The sequence below is a fragment of the Phlebotomus argentipes genome, unplaced genomic scaffold, assembly GCF_947086385.1.
Source record: "Phlebotomus argentipes unplaced genomic scaffold, Phlebotomus argentipes genome assembly scaffold_4, whole genome shotgun sequence".
In the NCBI taxonomy this organism is placed as follows: Eukaryota; Metazoa; Arthropoda; class Insecta; order Diptera; family Psychodidae; genus Phlebotomus; species Phlebotomus argentipes.
Genome location: NW_026776174.1, coordinates 2,764,210 through 2,780,508, shown reverse-complemented (window position 1 = coordinate 2,780,508; position 16,299 = coordinate 2,764,210). Strand labels below are relative to the sequence as shown.

At 36.7% G+C, this 16,299-nt stretch overlaps 1 protein-coding gene across 2 annotated transcripts in view; it reads right to left on the bottom strand.

Moving 5' to 3' along the window:
• LOC132257949 (uncharacterized) overlaps positions 1–16,299 on the bottom strand; it is a 60,317-nt gene that overhangs the window by 22,717 nt on the left and 21,301 nt on the right. For both annotated transcript variants that reach the window (XM_059755020.1, XM_059755021.1), the window contains exon 5: positions 14,641–14,774. In XM_059755020.1, the coding sequence (XP_059611003.1) occupies positions 14,641–14,774 (134 nt within the window). The remainder of the gene's footprint in view (positions 1–14,640; positions 14,775–16,299) is intronic.

The window sequence follows — 16,299 nt, the reverse complement described above, 5'->3', positions numbered from 1 at the left end:
GTGTAAAGTATACAAGAGGAAAAATCTCCACCAGAGAAAGTTTCGTCAACGGAGGCTTTCGCTGAGCTTAATATGATTGAAAAGTTTACCTCGACACTGAAAAGGGAGATAGATCCAACATATGACAGTTTTTGGCTTGGATTGCGATATAACAAGATATGAATGAATGAAATTTTCTTCAATTGCAACGCATGTTCCGTCGCTGCATCATGAAAACCGTCATTACTATATACCAACGACCAATTTAGTGATGCATTCTCTGTCTGGTATTCCATTCTTTTTTTTTATGTCACGACTCAGGAGAAAGAACTTTCAACCCCCATGAAGCATATTCAGTCCCTGTGTCACCCGATGTCGAGGTCATTCTGCCTTCACCACCTCAACTGATGTCGCAGCAATACGAAGGATAAAAGTTTCATGATACTATTATCCTTTGTCCGTTTTATGCGGCTCGAATTTTCAATTGAATTTCACTCAACTTTTTAATGTAGTTTTTGATAGTGAAAAATAATAAGTGAGTAGGAATTGAATGCGAGCAACTTGTTCGCAAACCGGGAAAACCACGCTTGTCCTCAAACTCCAACAACTCTGCTTTAGCAAAAATGAACTTAATTACATGCACTTTATTGATTACAGCATCCCTTAACCTCCTCAGGATACCGTGTGATAAGTACTTTTCGTCAAATTGATTCTGTTTAGCGTGTGACACATGCTGACAAATAGCATTTCCATATCAATTTGGGTCAATGTTTCTATTTGTACAGAATGAATTGTGATCGCGATGGGACTAATATGCTTACGAGTGCAGGTCAATTTCCATTAGGTTCCATATCAACATAGGAATACCGGCTGAATGAAGCTTTTTGTGCGCACCGTTAAGGGATGAGGGAGAAATAACACGATATATCCATTGTTAGAGGGAATTTTCAATTTTCTAACGTCAACTGTGTACTTCCATCCGTTTGAATTTGTAAACTATACAGAGAGTATCTACTTCCATCACAGTGTTGCCGCGTGTACAGGAAAAAGGAGCAAACTGAATGCTACCGATTTTAACAGTTTCAAATTGTTCCATACTGAATTTCCGGAGAAAATGTGATTTTCACTTCAAAAATCCCGTCAATCAAGCAGTTTGAATAAATAACTTAAAGAGTGTACTTCTTCAGCATGTCCACATTATTAATTATTTCAATGAAGTGATATATTTAAATAATGGAGTATATTTGAAGGAAATTGATAAAGCAGTTGTATGTTGTGCCTAAGGAGCTGTCTTCATCATAAATCTTGATGAAATACTACACTCTATCCTGAATGGCAGCACAACATAAAATGAGTGAATCAATACATGTGGAAACTTGCAACTGCTTCTATGTTGCACATCTATAAATTAATTCTCATCGTACGGAATTATAATGAATGCCTCTGTGAACAATGAACACCGACAAGTATCCAATATGCAGTCTTAGTATTATCTTGTATACGTTTGATATCTTGCAAACTCTCTGTTACTCATTTGCCTGCACTGAAATTACCATATTTCTCTTAATGTGTCATTTTCTTCTCGGCTTAAGTGGGTTTTGAGTAAGAAAAAAAATTGCCAAGTAATTTGCAATCACTTTGCCTGGGCTCGAGAGCATTAATGGTGTGACAATTTCCCCAGTGCAGCGTCGCTATGATGTTGCGAACTGGCCAGGAGATGCTGGAGGATTTAATCCTCTTTTCCAGCACCAGAATTTAATTAACTTTATATTTAATTATTTACTCCACCGTCTCTGGTCTTTCAACATTCCCGCCCGAGGCGCCCCTTTTTCGATGGCTCGCCCGCCAGTGTATTTTAGCAAAATGGCACGAATTCAGCCCTTTTTAGTTTAATCATACACCCGCTGTCGTCACTTTTCCTGCCCGATACCGACACTTTGGTGCAGAATAAAAGAACTGTCTCACCCACTGCCAGATATCGTAAGAACCAGAGCTGGGGAAAAGCTCCTTTGCCGGGCTCTTTGCTTACGAGGCAAAGTGTGCCAACCCCAAATTGCTCCGGGAGGTGTAGAATTAACATTTTCCAGCACAGTGTTCGTGGGTATATTTGAGGGAGATAAACCGATGTCGACGAAACGTATAAATAATCGAAAGTTTAACTCACTTATTATCAAAATGGAATCCAATTTGCATAAACTTTTCTTCATGATGAAATTATTCTATGTGTATTTTCTCCTCATGTTTCACATTTTCTCATGACTTTCATCACCCACTCCACTGACTAAAATAAGTAGTCAGTCTCTATTTTATTCAGTGAATTGACTAAAATTCTTTCCTCGACTTTATCTCCAGAGATGTGCTTTTTTCTTTTATGCTAGATTTCTATAACTGTGGGAAAACTTGCACACGAAGACTTTCACGTTCAGTGAATTTAAAATTTTTGAGTAGGTTAATTAAAAGTCAATACACAAAATGTATAAATGGAGCAGCAAGATGACGATGGGAAATATTTTGAATGAAACTGAGATTACGTGTGCAGATAACAAGTATGCTTTCTGGAAAATTTTACACGTCAAAAGTTATTCAGTCCCTGATGACAGACAATCTTCAGTGAAAAGTGGGTTAATTGCAATTATCTTTAACTTGTCTACACTGCAACAATATCTTTTGCCCCTGCAAGCAATTATTCCAGTGCAAATACTAAGATTAGGTTGCAAATTTAGTCAAAAATTGGGTAAAAATATTTTAATAAAATCTCTTGCGTAGTTATTAGTAAAAATGTGGGTAACTTTTAGAAAAAGATATTTTCCTTACATGCCAGATTATTTTCTCTCAGTAGATTTGAAAAAAACTACAATACCGATTTGTGAATATTATAATACGCGATTCAATCGATAATAAATAGTATGCAGAAATATAGAGTTATATAGTAACATAATTGAGGGAAATCTATTATTTTTATACATTATATGGAATTGCTCAATTTACCATTTCCCACAACTATTGCGGATTTTCCACTTTTCATTTTCAATTAGGAGAGAAAGCAGAAAGTGGGAGTAAACGAGAAAAACAAATGAGAAGAAGAGAAGCATGATTGGCAAATTCCACTGAAGTTCTTGCCACATTTCACCACTCAATAGTAATTGCGAAGTGGATTTGTAAGTAAACTTTAACCAAGTTGCAGTCATACTTTTCACCAATATATTTTCCCCCTGACTTCATACCCTAATAAATAGATTTTACCTCGTTTCACGGGAGTGTTGCCTCAATTGGTCCCTGTGATGTTTATATAAAATGCCAGATACAATTGAAAGAAAACGAGGGTGAGAGGCGGAGACGGTAAATCTACTGAGAAATATCAATTTATATGACAGTGCAGAAGACGCTTTCTCCCCTTCGCCGAGCTTTCGCACTGAGATTGTCATCAGTGAAATGTGCACCGATGCTCCGGGGGAATGAGGTGGATATTCGTGTGAGGCGCTCGTGAATGTATTATATATGTATATGTATGTCGGAAAAGCAATTTCACTCCACTTGCATGGTCAGAATTGTATTTCGAAATTAAACAACTTCCCAAAGAGAAGTCATTGTGGTGGAATTTCTAAAGTTCTCCTCCAGGCTTATGTATGGAAGCTCTTTTGGAGATTCAAAGAAAACAATTTTTCATCCTTTGCCATTTTCCACACTTCTATACACCACGACAATTTGTTCTTGAAAACCATTTCATTGATTTCCATTCACACAAGTCATTTTCCCACCCAAAATATTGTCAGACAGCTTTCATGGTTAAAAATGAACATGTCTCGTTTAGCCGGAAAATTTTTATAGCGAAAAGCATGCTGAAGAGACTCTCGAGTTCAATGAATTGAAATGCATCGATGACAGATCAATGCAGTGGATGTGCCATCATGATGATGAAACTCAAAAGTCTGCTTCGTATGAAAGGAATATGTGTTGCATTTTTTCTCCGAAGAATTACATTTTCATACAATCAGTTCTTTTTCACATGTAAGCTCCGAATCGACAGTCAGAAAAAGGCAAAGGTACAGTCAAAGCTAATATGAATATTTTAACTAGAATTGCAGTAAAATTTGCTACTTCATTACTCATACACGTAAAGTGTTTTCAGTACATATGAAATGATTTTTCTTAAAACGCAATCACTCCAAAAAAGCTTCATGAGAGCAATAATCATGTGACGGAAAGTTATATTTGCGAGCTTTTCATTTCTTCATCAAAGAGATTTTCAAGCTAAAAGATTTTTCGTGAATATGCGCTTATTTTCTTGATATTCTATTTGTTGCTATCTTTCTTTGCAAAAAGTTTTTTTCATAATTAATTCAAACCTGGAAATCATAAAGTTGCAACCCTCTCTGAGTTTATATCGTAAAAGTCGAGCGTTGTTAGGAAAAAATGTTATGCATCGTTGATATTAATTGCTCATGGGGAAGTTTAAAAACTAGAAAAAGTGGTACAATCATGATAAATGATGGAACGATGGCGGTTTCAAAACAACCCTCTTTATGATTATCTCTCCTCTGCATTTTAGTTCATTCGCGTGGTCTTGTTCTGCGCAATATGATACAAATAATGAAGGTTTGTTAGATGTGTTTTCATATTTTTTTATACCACCCTTGTATCTTTAATCATCCGACAAAATGACATCTCCTTGTTTCATCCATCCGAAATGACGAGGGTGGGAAGAGCATAGCCAGTCAGTGGTGGCTTTTATAGGCCACTCTGTGGGGATGCGGCGTTGCTACAAAGCGGCGAATATTTATCCATCTCGCGTAAATTCTCATCTGGCGTAGTCCATCAAAATATACAGCACGGAATATCGTGGATGGGGCGTAGCCGTAGTAATGGGTTCTTTTTGTGTTCCCCGAAAAGTCTCGTGATAAATAAATGACGAAATACAAAACTCCTTTCTCGGAGACACTTACACGATGTGGCAAAAAAGGCGTTCCTCACACCCCCACCATTTCATCCCCCATAATGTTGCGAAGGGAAAACAATATTAATGAGAAGAGATGAAACAATTTCTCATTCACTATCGTCTTTTCTTAGACATTTGCTTTGACTGGACATAAAACCAGCGCTCCACTCCTCACAAAGGCCAGGATACACAATTCCCTGGAAGGTGGAATAGAAAGTGCCCTGTGTGACAGTTGAGGAGTCATTAATTTAATTATCAAGTCGTGTGCATTGGAATTTAATGTTACTGCTTATTCCACTACACTTGGGGAGGTTTTCTAAGGAGCTTTCGTCTCCCCTCGAATCTAACAACCCTCCGTAATAAATTACGTAGCGCACGAATCACAATTAATAATTCTGCAAATTGATTTTCGCTCTTTCTCCCTCATAACATAGCCTCGCGATAAATTGCAGAAAAAAATCACTCCAATTTGCAGAATTCATTACAAAATTCTTTTTATCTCTCGCCCAATAAAGTTTTTTTTTGCTAAGTACACCCTCTTAGGTATTCAATGAAAAAAGATCAATAAATTTCCTTGGGCTTTTGCCTCCATTTCAAAGGCATTTTCTTTCTGAAATTTTAATAATATTCCTCCACTGGCATTTTGAAAATTTTCTACTCTGTTAAATAATACGGGCTCGAGTGAGTTCGTGTCTCTGTATTGGGTTAATTTGAATTAATCATAAAATGAATAATTCTGCCTCTGCTTAATTGAAACGAGTAGAGTAAATATGATAAGACAGAGAAAATGTGAAAATATTCACTTGAACCCTCATTGTTATTTAAATTTTAAGTAAATACCTAAGACTCTTTTGTTGAAATTCCTTTTCGTGTAGATTTCCTTAAGGAGATGCGAGTCATAGCGGCTCCCAAGGAAGAAAATGATAGTCAGTCAATCTTTTATTTATAGCAAAATATTTTTGCTGTGACTGATTCGAAAATAAAAGTTTACAAATACACGAACAGCAAAATAAATTTGAAAGTTTTTGAAATAAAATTCCACAAGAAATATAGTTATAACTTTGCTGCAATTCGTATTTATCTTAGCCTGCTACAGTTTCATCGGCTCTTATCTCAAACTTGGCCTCACTTGAAGGGTGAGAATTGTATTAATACGAAAAATAACCATGCTTTTCTCCGTCTTCGAGCACTTTTGACTTCCTCCTGTATATGCAAAGTTTTCCAAGTGGCAATTCATTCGAGATTCCGTCATTTATAATGTAAACTTTCACACAAATGCTTGTTTTCAATTAAACATACCCGTTGTTTGAGGATACTGGAGCAAAAGTGTCCTCCACTTGGGAAAAGTTAGACTTTCACCCAGGAGTAAATTTTTAAGTGAATGCAAAGGCAGAGTCGTTGAAAGTTTAGCTAACATGAACAAGTTTATGGAAGTCTATGTGAATGGCAAATAAATCGATCTCTCTGCACGCTAAAAATATTTTGAAGATGAAGAAAAAACAAATTGTGAAACTATGTTCAACTTTTTCTCGTCACATTTTCAGTTCAATGAAAAAGAGATGGGGTGGCAAAATATTACTCAAACCCCGCAACATCTTCTGTGAATTATTTAATAATTTATCCATTCAAAAGCCTCACCCTTAGCGCATCGTGTAAAGAATTTCATCTGCTTATGGAAATGTTTTGACACCTTTCCTCGCGCCAAATACGATTTCCGTCTGTGAAAGGCAAGGAAAATCTATGCGATGGAGTGGGATTTCACCCCTCAAGAGCTCATCGCTTCATCGCAAATTATTTCCACGCGAGCTTTTCGTCTTTTTATTTCACCAGAAAATGAACAACACATTTTACACGGTGAAATTCAATTTGCACAAATATAATTTTATGCAGAAGAAATCACTCATTGTTCATTCGCGTACTTGTTGATTGCTTCTGGCAATTTTCACGTAAAATCTCCTCTCCGTGCCTTTTACCGGTGCGAAAAGAGAAATAATCATTGAGATTGATTGAAATCTTGGTCGAAGGAAGAAGCGTAATTGGGAAGAAGGAAGATTTAAGCAGGATTCCAAATGTGATTGAAGTTTTAACAAGTAATGGTAAAATTCAGAAAATGAATAACAAAAATTGAGAAATAACATATCTCAACAGAAGTTTAACTTGAAAGTTTTTCTGAATACTGTGTTAGGGGTGAATTTTTGCTATTTGGTTTGGGCTATGTAGAGTGTAGTGGAGGAATAAAGTGCTAATTTAACACAAGTTAGCGTCGTCTTCATATCGTCCTGTTGTGTCATTTGGAACACTGCCAAGACACGCCGAAACACTTTGCCCAGAAATGGAGTGTAACCTCCACTCGAGGGCATTTTTCAAGAGATATGACCTAGAAATTTGGTTGCATGACAAATAATATCTGAGCGAATTGTTGCAGAAAGTTCACACAAAACCCTCCACAACAATACACTATATTCATTAGTCAATGCAACTCATGTAATGCAATTTTCAGTGCAAATTGCAAAAGTGAAATTAATGAATTCATCTGCTGGAGGTAAAATCTATAAATCCATGAACAGGATTTTCAATTATTCAAACGCAATTATGGGATGATATTTAATTTTGCAGCGATAATTATCATTTAGGCCTCACAGTTACTGTGGCATAATCAGTTTCTCCGATAACATGCAAATAAATAACCATCATGTATTCGGTGCAGTGTAATTAATAGCAGAATGATTGGGGAGGGATTTCACATAATAAAACCAAAATTTATGCGACACTGCGAAAATCTATAAAATCCTTCTCCGCGCCGAAAAGTTTCTGTATTTCCTCTGGAGCGCAGGAAAATGAGCTAAATTATATTCACCAATTTATGACTATAGTATATAGCGCAAAGGTTTTCATTTCGTCGGTCTGCAAGTGCCCGGAGATTTGTGTTGAGAGTAAACTAATAAAATTTGCCTTTTCGGGAGTTCTCGCACCAGCAAACCAAAGTTTCCATGCATTGCATTGGTGTGAGTTACATATAACAAGATAGAAATGAACGATTCTCAGTTTATTTGCTCCATCAACAGCGCGCAACCCATCAAATGTTATGACTCCACATTTTGGTGGCACTGGAGCTTGATGGAAAATGTGTGTTTGATCTCAAACCACGGTGCAAACCAGAGTCCGTTTAGGGCAACATACAGAGCTTTGTTGAAAACAGAAGGGCGAACTTTCGCGCCTCATGGTCAAGTTGTACATCTGGATGAGGTAACATTGGGAGCCACGAGTGATCATACAACTTTATTGTAGCACATCTAATGAGGCTCGTGGGAAAACTTTGTGAAAAACCCTCAAAGTGATGAGGAAGAGAATTTCATCGATTCGCACAGGGTGCAAAGTTGATTCAGAAAATGAAAACGTAATCGAATTAAAAGCATATTGAGAGCCAACATAGTTTTGTGAGGAAAGTATAAAGTTTGTTATTCGAGCAAATTTGATTGAGAATTCAAATCTTTATACACATATAAATGAATAGTTTCATAGAGAACGTTGCAATGGAATAATTTGAGAAAAAGCACTCTCTAAAAATATATATTTTTTCCTGTCGTTATTCTATAAAGTATTTGAGTGAAGACACGTTTTGCACTCAATACGAAAATTCTGCCCTCATATTATGCCTTACAAAATGTATTCAGCCATTTCTTTGCACGAAAACTCCCATCTTAGTGTAACGACTTGTGATTATACAATAATGCGGTGAATTGATGTGCATCTGACTCCTATTGTGCAACTGTGAACGAGGTACTTTTGTGAGGGCTCCTGCAAGGCGCTCAATGGGGGTGACTCTTGAGGTTTATACACCGCGAAGTGCTCCAACTAAAAATATGGCAGAGGAAAACGTCGCGGTGCTTTTAGCGATGCAGCAAACTTAAATAGTCATCAGTTGAGCGTCATGCTTGAATTACCAATAGAGCGCCTGTGAAGAAGCTTTCCGCGACTCTGCCATCAATTCACTGTCATTGTTTAAATCCATTAATCCACCCACAGTGCACTCGACGAGGAGGCAGAGAAATGCTAAATTATAGCTTTTGAGCATTCCCACAAACACACCTCAAAATCCTCTTCCTTTTCCATCATTATGTGTGGGATTTTATGTAGAGCTTTCCCAGTTCATAAAGGAAAGAGTGAAACTCTTTCATGTTTCCTCTGAAAAAAATATAACTAAACTAAGTTCTCTCGATAGGCTTCAGAGTAGATTCATGACAAAAATTAAACAAATAAATCACAAGTGAATCTTACTGTATATATTTTAATCTCTCCAAATAATTCAAAGAATTACTAACAGATAATTGCTATGCGATTTCGGTAAAATTATGGGTTTACTAACACTTTTGGTAAACCCACGAATTACAACAGCGGAGTAACGACCAACGCTCAATTGAATATGCCAACCATCCCACCATATTCCCGTTCTGGCTCGTGTAAAACTTGGCCAACAAGAGCAAAAGAGGGAATTTGCAACAACAAGAAGTCGAGTGAATAACAAAGAAGAATGTTTCCTTTTGTCCACAGCATCTCTGGAAAATTGTCAAAAGACTGTAATTATTGCAATTCTGCAAATTTGTTTGGCTACAAATTTTCCATGAAAATACAAAGCCCTTCTTTCAGCATTTCAATAATATCTTGGCAAAATGTTGCCCAGATTTTCTCCTACAGTCGCTATAGATAAAGCAAGCACATTACGCAATGGACAAAAGTGTATAGTCTCTGAAAATCTATTTCTGGAAGTGGGAACAAAAATTGCTTACTTGGAAAATATCTCGTGTTTCTCGTGATGAAAGACTAGACAAGTTCATTTCATTGTCACCCCATATTTTGGGCAGAAAGAAGAAGTATTTGCTGATTTTCTGACATGGTCGTTTTACCCCTTCTCAAAATGTATATAGAGAAATCGTTGAATGAAACTCAATCCTCGAAGGGTTGCTTTTCGTTTTTGCCTTAAAAGGAATATTTACCAAAGATTCTTAATATGCGTTTCACGATTTTGCCCATGTTTGTCTACTTGCCAATATCTGTTTGTTAATTACAGTGAAAAATATCAATTTCAATGCTCTGTTTGTCCAATCTTTGCCACGTGAAAACCGAGAAGAATGAATGGTTTCCAGCCATAAATTGAAGGGTGCAAAAGAATAATATCCCAATTTGTTACACCACTTCAGTGATTTTTAATGGAATAGAAAGTGCCACACCTTTATTAATGCATGTCTCTTCCCTACTTTCTCCCTGTTTTGCTTTTACACCCAGGACTCCAGTCTTTTTCAATCACGTAACAAAAGACAACGTCCGTGAGTGGCAAAAACAGCGTGAGCTCGAACTTGCGATATGTCAGTGATTAATTTATCTCATTTGTAAATTATTTTTACTTTGCTGGATCTTCCGAATCTTGACTAGATCTTAACAGCTGACTTCAATATTGAGTTCGATATTTCCTGAGCGAGCAGTTAAATCAGATTAATGGCGACAAAGTGGAAATGTAAAAATTCGGCGTAGTGGGTGGAACATGGCATGAAGATAGACGACAAGGAAACCAATTTGATTCGATTAGGAAAAGTCATAAATCCCAACTTTACAAATTAGGCCCAGATTTCGTCTCGCACTCTCTCTGGAGAGGCAAAAATGGAAAGAAATCACCTTCAAACAGTTTTTCCTTACATTCTGCAGAACAGTGATTATTCATTTTCACTCACAACAGGGATTCAGGAGAATTTATTTACGACAACTTCTACCATCAAAAGAGCACTGAAAATATGAACTAATTGGATTGTGAGTGGAGAACAAACACAAAGAACACCTCGAGAGAAATCAGACAGAAGAAAAATTGACGGAGATCTTGCGAAAAAGTTTTTTTTTCTGGAGAACTTGGGGGTGCTTTTTGTTGAAGATATTTCCATTTTGTGTGGGATGCCAAATATGTATGCCCCTTGTGGTGAGTTGATTACAAAGAAATAGTTCGCAAGTTGACGATAACAGAGGAAGTGGAGGAGAATTAATAATCTGAAATTTATTCCATCCTTATTCTCCATCGTATGGCAGAATAAATCAAATGCTCAGTGGCAATTGAATATGTGCACTGTATATAGTTGCATCTGAGGAAATTTTATTTTCGCCACGAGGGTGGAAAAGTTTTCTGCCCTCACTTCTTCCGCGAAAACACTCTCATCGCACTTGACTGGTGCAAGCTTTCTGGGTTGTTGGGTGGAAAAGCTGAAGGAATTGCTGGGAAAAACAAGAAGATACATTCGTTCCCAACACCCATTCATTTGGCACCCATTTAATGCCAAATTTGTATCCGGTACCAATTGCCAATGGCACAGAGCATAAGCCAATTCCTGGAACTCATCCAAAGTCTGCATTAGATTCTGCTTCCTCCTTTTCATATTCCTCACACAAAATGCTACATTTTCTCATACATATTTAAAGTACTCCACATCCCAGAAAAATATCCATCAAATGCAGTATTTGGAAATTTTTAAATTTCCTCAAGCACACACATTTTTCACTTAACACAACCTGTTCACAGGCACGCAAAGGTGCCCCCGCAATGACCTTTAGAGCACACGCAAAAATTGAAAAGAATTAAGCACTCCGCCGAAATCCCAGGCTAATTTCACGTTAATTCATGGAACTCATTCACGTCAACCGCAGCTACAATTGAGCATTGCGGCATAATGAGGCGGGGTAAAATGCGCCCGTGAAAAAATCCCTCCAAAAATTCTATCCATCATTCACGATTGATATGACGGCGTCAAGATGCTCTCTGGCAGTGGGATTAAAAATAGAAGCGTGGCCACAGTCGAATTAGGTTTAAATTCGACGCGTGTGACAGGTCCAAAGAGGGAAGAAGATTAAGTACATGCCTCAGAGTGAGGGTGATCGAAAGACAAACGATTTGGGATTTTTCCACCAAAACATGTACAAACTGGATTTCCCCACTTTATCACTTTCTTCAGGGATTCCGAGAGATGGATTTCGCGATAGAAAAAAAAACTTCTTCGACTCTGCTAGGCTCTACAGATCTGTCAATTTGTTCTCACAAATGGCTAAACAGAGGTTAGAAAAAAAAATCATGGATCTAATTACATGCAGGATATAGAGGATTTAGCGTTCATTGTACAGACAATTAAACATTAAAATTGCCCAGGAAGTGTAAAACAATATTTTCAAATTAATGACATGGAAAAATTACTGCTCTGAATTTTGAATCGTTAATTTCATTTGATGAAATTTAATTGGCGATAGCAATTAAATTTCAACATTAAACTATTAAGTTAATAAATGTAGATGGACATTGCAAAAATGACATTATAAGCAGAGTGGTAGTTAAAAAGCTGCAAATAAACACATCAAGATTTAGAAGAGATTCAATAGAACTTGGTCGTTATTGTGTCAAAGGGTAAAGTTTCCATATGTGACCATTACATAACAAAATTGCTGAATAAATTGTGTAGACGAAGTTTCGCCTGTAAATTTCATCTCATGACACATTTCCATGACCATTGAAATTCCACGAAGACCGTCACCTTGGTCGAAAGGACAGACGAATGTATTGGACAAAGAAGGGAAGAAGTTTGTGAAACAACTATCAAGACTACTTACTTTGTTAGAAGTGTAGCTTCAGAAAAATACATACTGTGAAATTTTGAATTATTATTCATTGCCATCTTTACAATTGCCTCGGGAAATCCGCCAAAATATATCCTTTTATAGAGCGTGTAATGCAGGTTCGATTCCTTCAGTGCTTTATCATCGTTCAAGACGGATGCTTCACGTTAAATCATTGTAAATCTTGAATCGATACGATACCTACGTGAAATGTGTATATATTTCCACAGAACAGCACAATATGTTGTAATTCAATGATGAAGAATTTTTCAAGAATTCCAACAATGACAATTGAGATATGACACAAAAGCGACCAAAGGAATCAGATGGGAAAATCCTCTTCGCTTACCATACACCTGACAAAGGGGACAAGATGAATAGGGAGGTGTTTCGCCACAGAAGACGAAAAATATAAGGCCGCAGGAAAGGCGAAATCAAAAGAAATGATGGTGTTATTTCCAATTCTTGCACAAGTTCTTTGATATCCTCTTTCCTTTATGCTCCTGCGCGCTTGCAATTAACCACTTTGCGCTCTGCTGAGGTACAAATTTCCACTGTCCCAGGAGCAATCTTTCCTTCCCCAGTGTGCGGCATTAGAATGCGGAAGAATTCCATTTAGGAGGAAATGGAAAAAAAAATCATGAGATAGAAAAACATAAAGAAAATTGTCACTTTTGGCACAGTAACATTTTTTCTCTCCACTGCCAGACAATGACCCCCTTTTACTGTGGGCTAAATTGGCCGAGTGGGTGGCTCTAATGGATCCAAATGAAAGACTACCATTTCACCTTATTCCAGGGGTGACCATTCTGCTGTAAAGCACATGACCTTTTGTGTACTCACTCCAAGTCTTTCAACCGTATTAGCATTTTCAAGCAACTTCCTTGTGTAATTAGAGGAATTTTAGACATTGCTTGCGTTTCTACATTTTCCCATTTCCTCGGGTCGCTCGCTAAATTGCCACAATGTATCTTCCATGAAAGATTTAACAGTAATTATGGAGACGCTTTTTTTCTATTAGACTATTTATACTGGGATTATAGCTGTTTTGGCACTCTCTTGTCTCCTTCTCACTGTAAAAGTTTAAACCATGTGAAAGTCAGGCACCAACACAACATTTGACAATAAATATCCTTGATAGTGTTTAGTAAATGTTGGATATTTTGGGTGTTTTAAAACGCTTAAAACCGATAAATGATAGATAATTTGAAAACATTCACTTTGCATCGTAAATTCCATTAATACCCAGAGCAAAATAATAATCAAATGATACTCTCATAATTGATTTAAATATAGCCTAAATTGTTGCATTCATAGACAATTAGACTCATATGAAATATGATGCATTTCACGATATAATGCAAATAAAGTCGTTGCATTTATTAGTGCTCATAGGTTTAGTTTCATAAAATGAATTAAATTGGTTTCATTAATAGTTTTGCATAGAGTTTCTCACTAAAATTCATATTACTGGTCAAATATAGCGTCTTCATTGCAAATTATATTTATGTTAAGATGGAAAATATCAATTTACCAAATTAACATGAATGTGGAAATTAGTGATTCACTACAGAGGAAACGTGAGAATATTCGGAAAATTGCTCACGCTGAATTTGCTTCTGTGAATTTCAAATAGGCTGATACTAATTAAAATCGTATATTAATTTACTCGCACACAAGTCATTTGAGAGAGTGTATGAAATAATTGCATATCTTCTCTGATATTTCACCTAGATCAATTTATAAAATAATTGCAAATCACTTATGACAGAGAATTCAAAATCAAAATAATGATTTTTCAAACAATGCCATTTATTTGGCTCAACATGATGTCGATAAATGAAAAGTCAATTTAAAAAAGGAAAAATCTCTGTGTCAAACATGTTAAAATTCATGAAAACGTGCTCACATATTAATGTCACGCGCAAACATTCGCAATGAGTTCTCTTTCAAAAAATTCGAAAACTCCAAATCTCAAAATTAATTGAAATTTCTTTCAGGGGGGCATTTAGGGATGGGCTCGATTGCAAAAACAAGAGCTGATGTCTGTCGAAAATTGAATTTAAATGCAAATTTTCACTTACCACAATATTATTGAGAGTTAAAGTTAAATCAGCTTTCGGTCGTGACGGTGGACAGGTGCAATTGGCTCTGAGTACATCACCTGGCTCATACCTGTCGTGCTCAGTCCAAAGTGAGGGCTGCTTCTCTGGGAGTTCTGCAAATGCAAAATTTCACACATATTAGAAGTGGCAACATTTCAGTAGTTCAAACTTTTGGCAAATTGCAATAACTTATGTGTATATTCAATGTAAATTTAGGAATGGTGGAGATTTTTGTCGTTGATTGTTGGTGAAAACTTTGCGGTGGGTTCACTCATGTGGTAAACAATGCTGCTGCATAGGTAAATAGAGCTTTCAAACTCCATGTGCTATTTCATTAGCTTATATTGGATTTTGCAAGAAATTTCCCGAATACATTAAATATTGTGCGGAGAGTTGCCAGGAAAATTTGGTTTGAATTTCATAATAAGAAATATACCACACAACAGTGCACACAAAGTTCAATAGAAGGCATCCCTCAGGCGTTTCTCACATACAAGATTCAGCCCATCTTTGCGGTTACTTGAGCATACATCACAGCAGCATAACCTAAGAAGGTGTTACTCCTCCATGCTTGTCCTTTCATGTGGCACAATGCAATTTTATCAAGCCAAACTTCATTCACTTTGTGGAGAAATTTACATATCACATACTAAAATGAGCCTCCAGAGGAGTGGGATAAAGAAATTTAAAGTCAATTTCAGTACATTTGGACAAAGAGATTTAAACAAACGAAGATTGCATGAAACGAGTTATGCATTAAGTCTCCTTCATCCATAACATTTTACTGCAATGAAATATTTGCTAGACTTTATAAAATTCAATAAGTACCAAAAGAAAACTTTCGTTAAACTTTCAAGGAAGAAACACAAAGTTTTTGCAAATGAATTGTCTTCTTTAAATCCATCATAAACTCACAAATAATGTGCAAACAGAAAGTTTTACCTTAGCAATCCTCAAAGAAAATATTTGCAATTATATGCTGCTTAAGTTCTCCAGTGTTCATAAAAGCGACAAAGATAATTGCCATAAATTAACTTTTTTTTTAATAATAAACTGTTGAGTGAAATAAAAATTAAAAAATTTCCGCTCTGTTTCACACAATTATGATTATGTTTACACACTTGTGTATGTGATTAAAACTTAGACTTCTCAAAACTTTAAATAAAATTGTGTTTTCATCCGAAAGCTAATGCTTTCATATGAACATCAATATACATTCCAAATGTGACCATTTATTGTTCCAAGCATTCGCCTTTATAATAACACAGAAAACTCTTTGCTTCCTGCCAGCACACGTGACAGTAATTTCCGTACGCGCAAAATAATCTATTTTTCTGGGCATCTGTGGGGAATTGATGTTGCTCCCCTGGCTGTAACATCTCTGCCAAAGTCACCAACTACAGCCCGATCTCTCGCATGTCTCACTCTCGGCAAAAGCGCTCTCTCTCTCCATTGTGGCGTGTGCTGGAGGGATTTGGGCACTTTGTGTCGCTTAAACAAATTCCACCCCCGCCCAGAAGCCCCAGTGGGTGGTGGATGTGGAATAGTTGACGCCTGGTGCCACTCGGAAAAGCTCTGAAGCTGCCGCTTCAGTCGTGGTTTACACCAAAACTCCTAAGATGTGTCACCACAATGTGT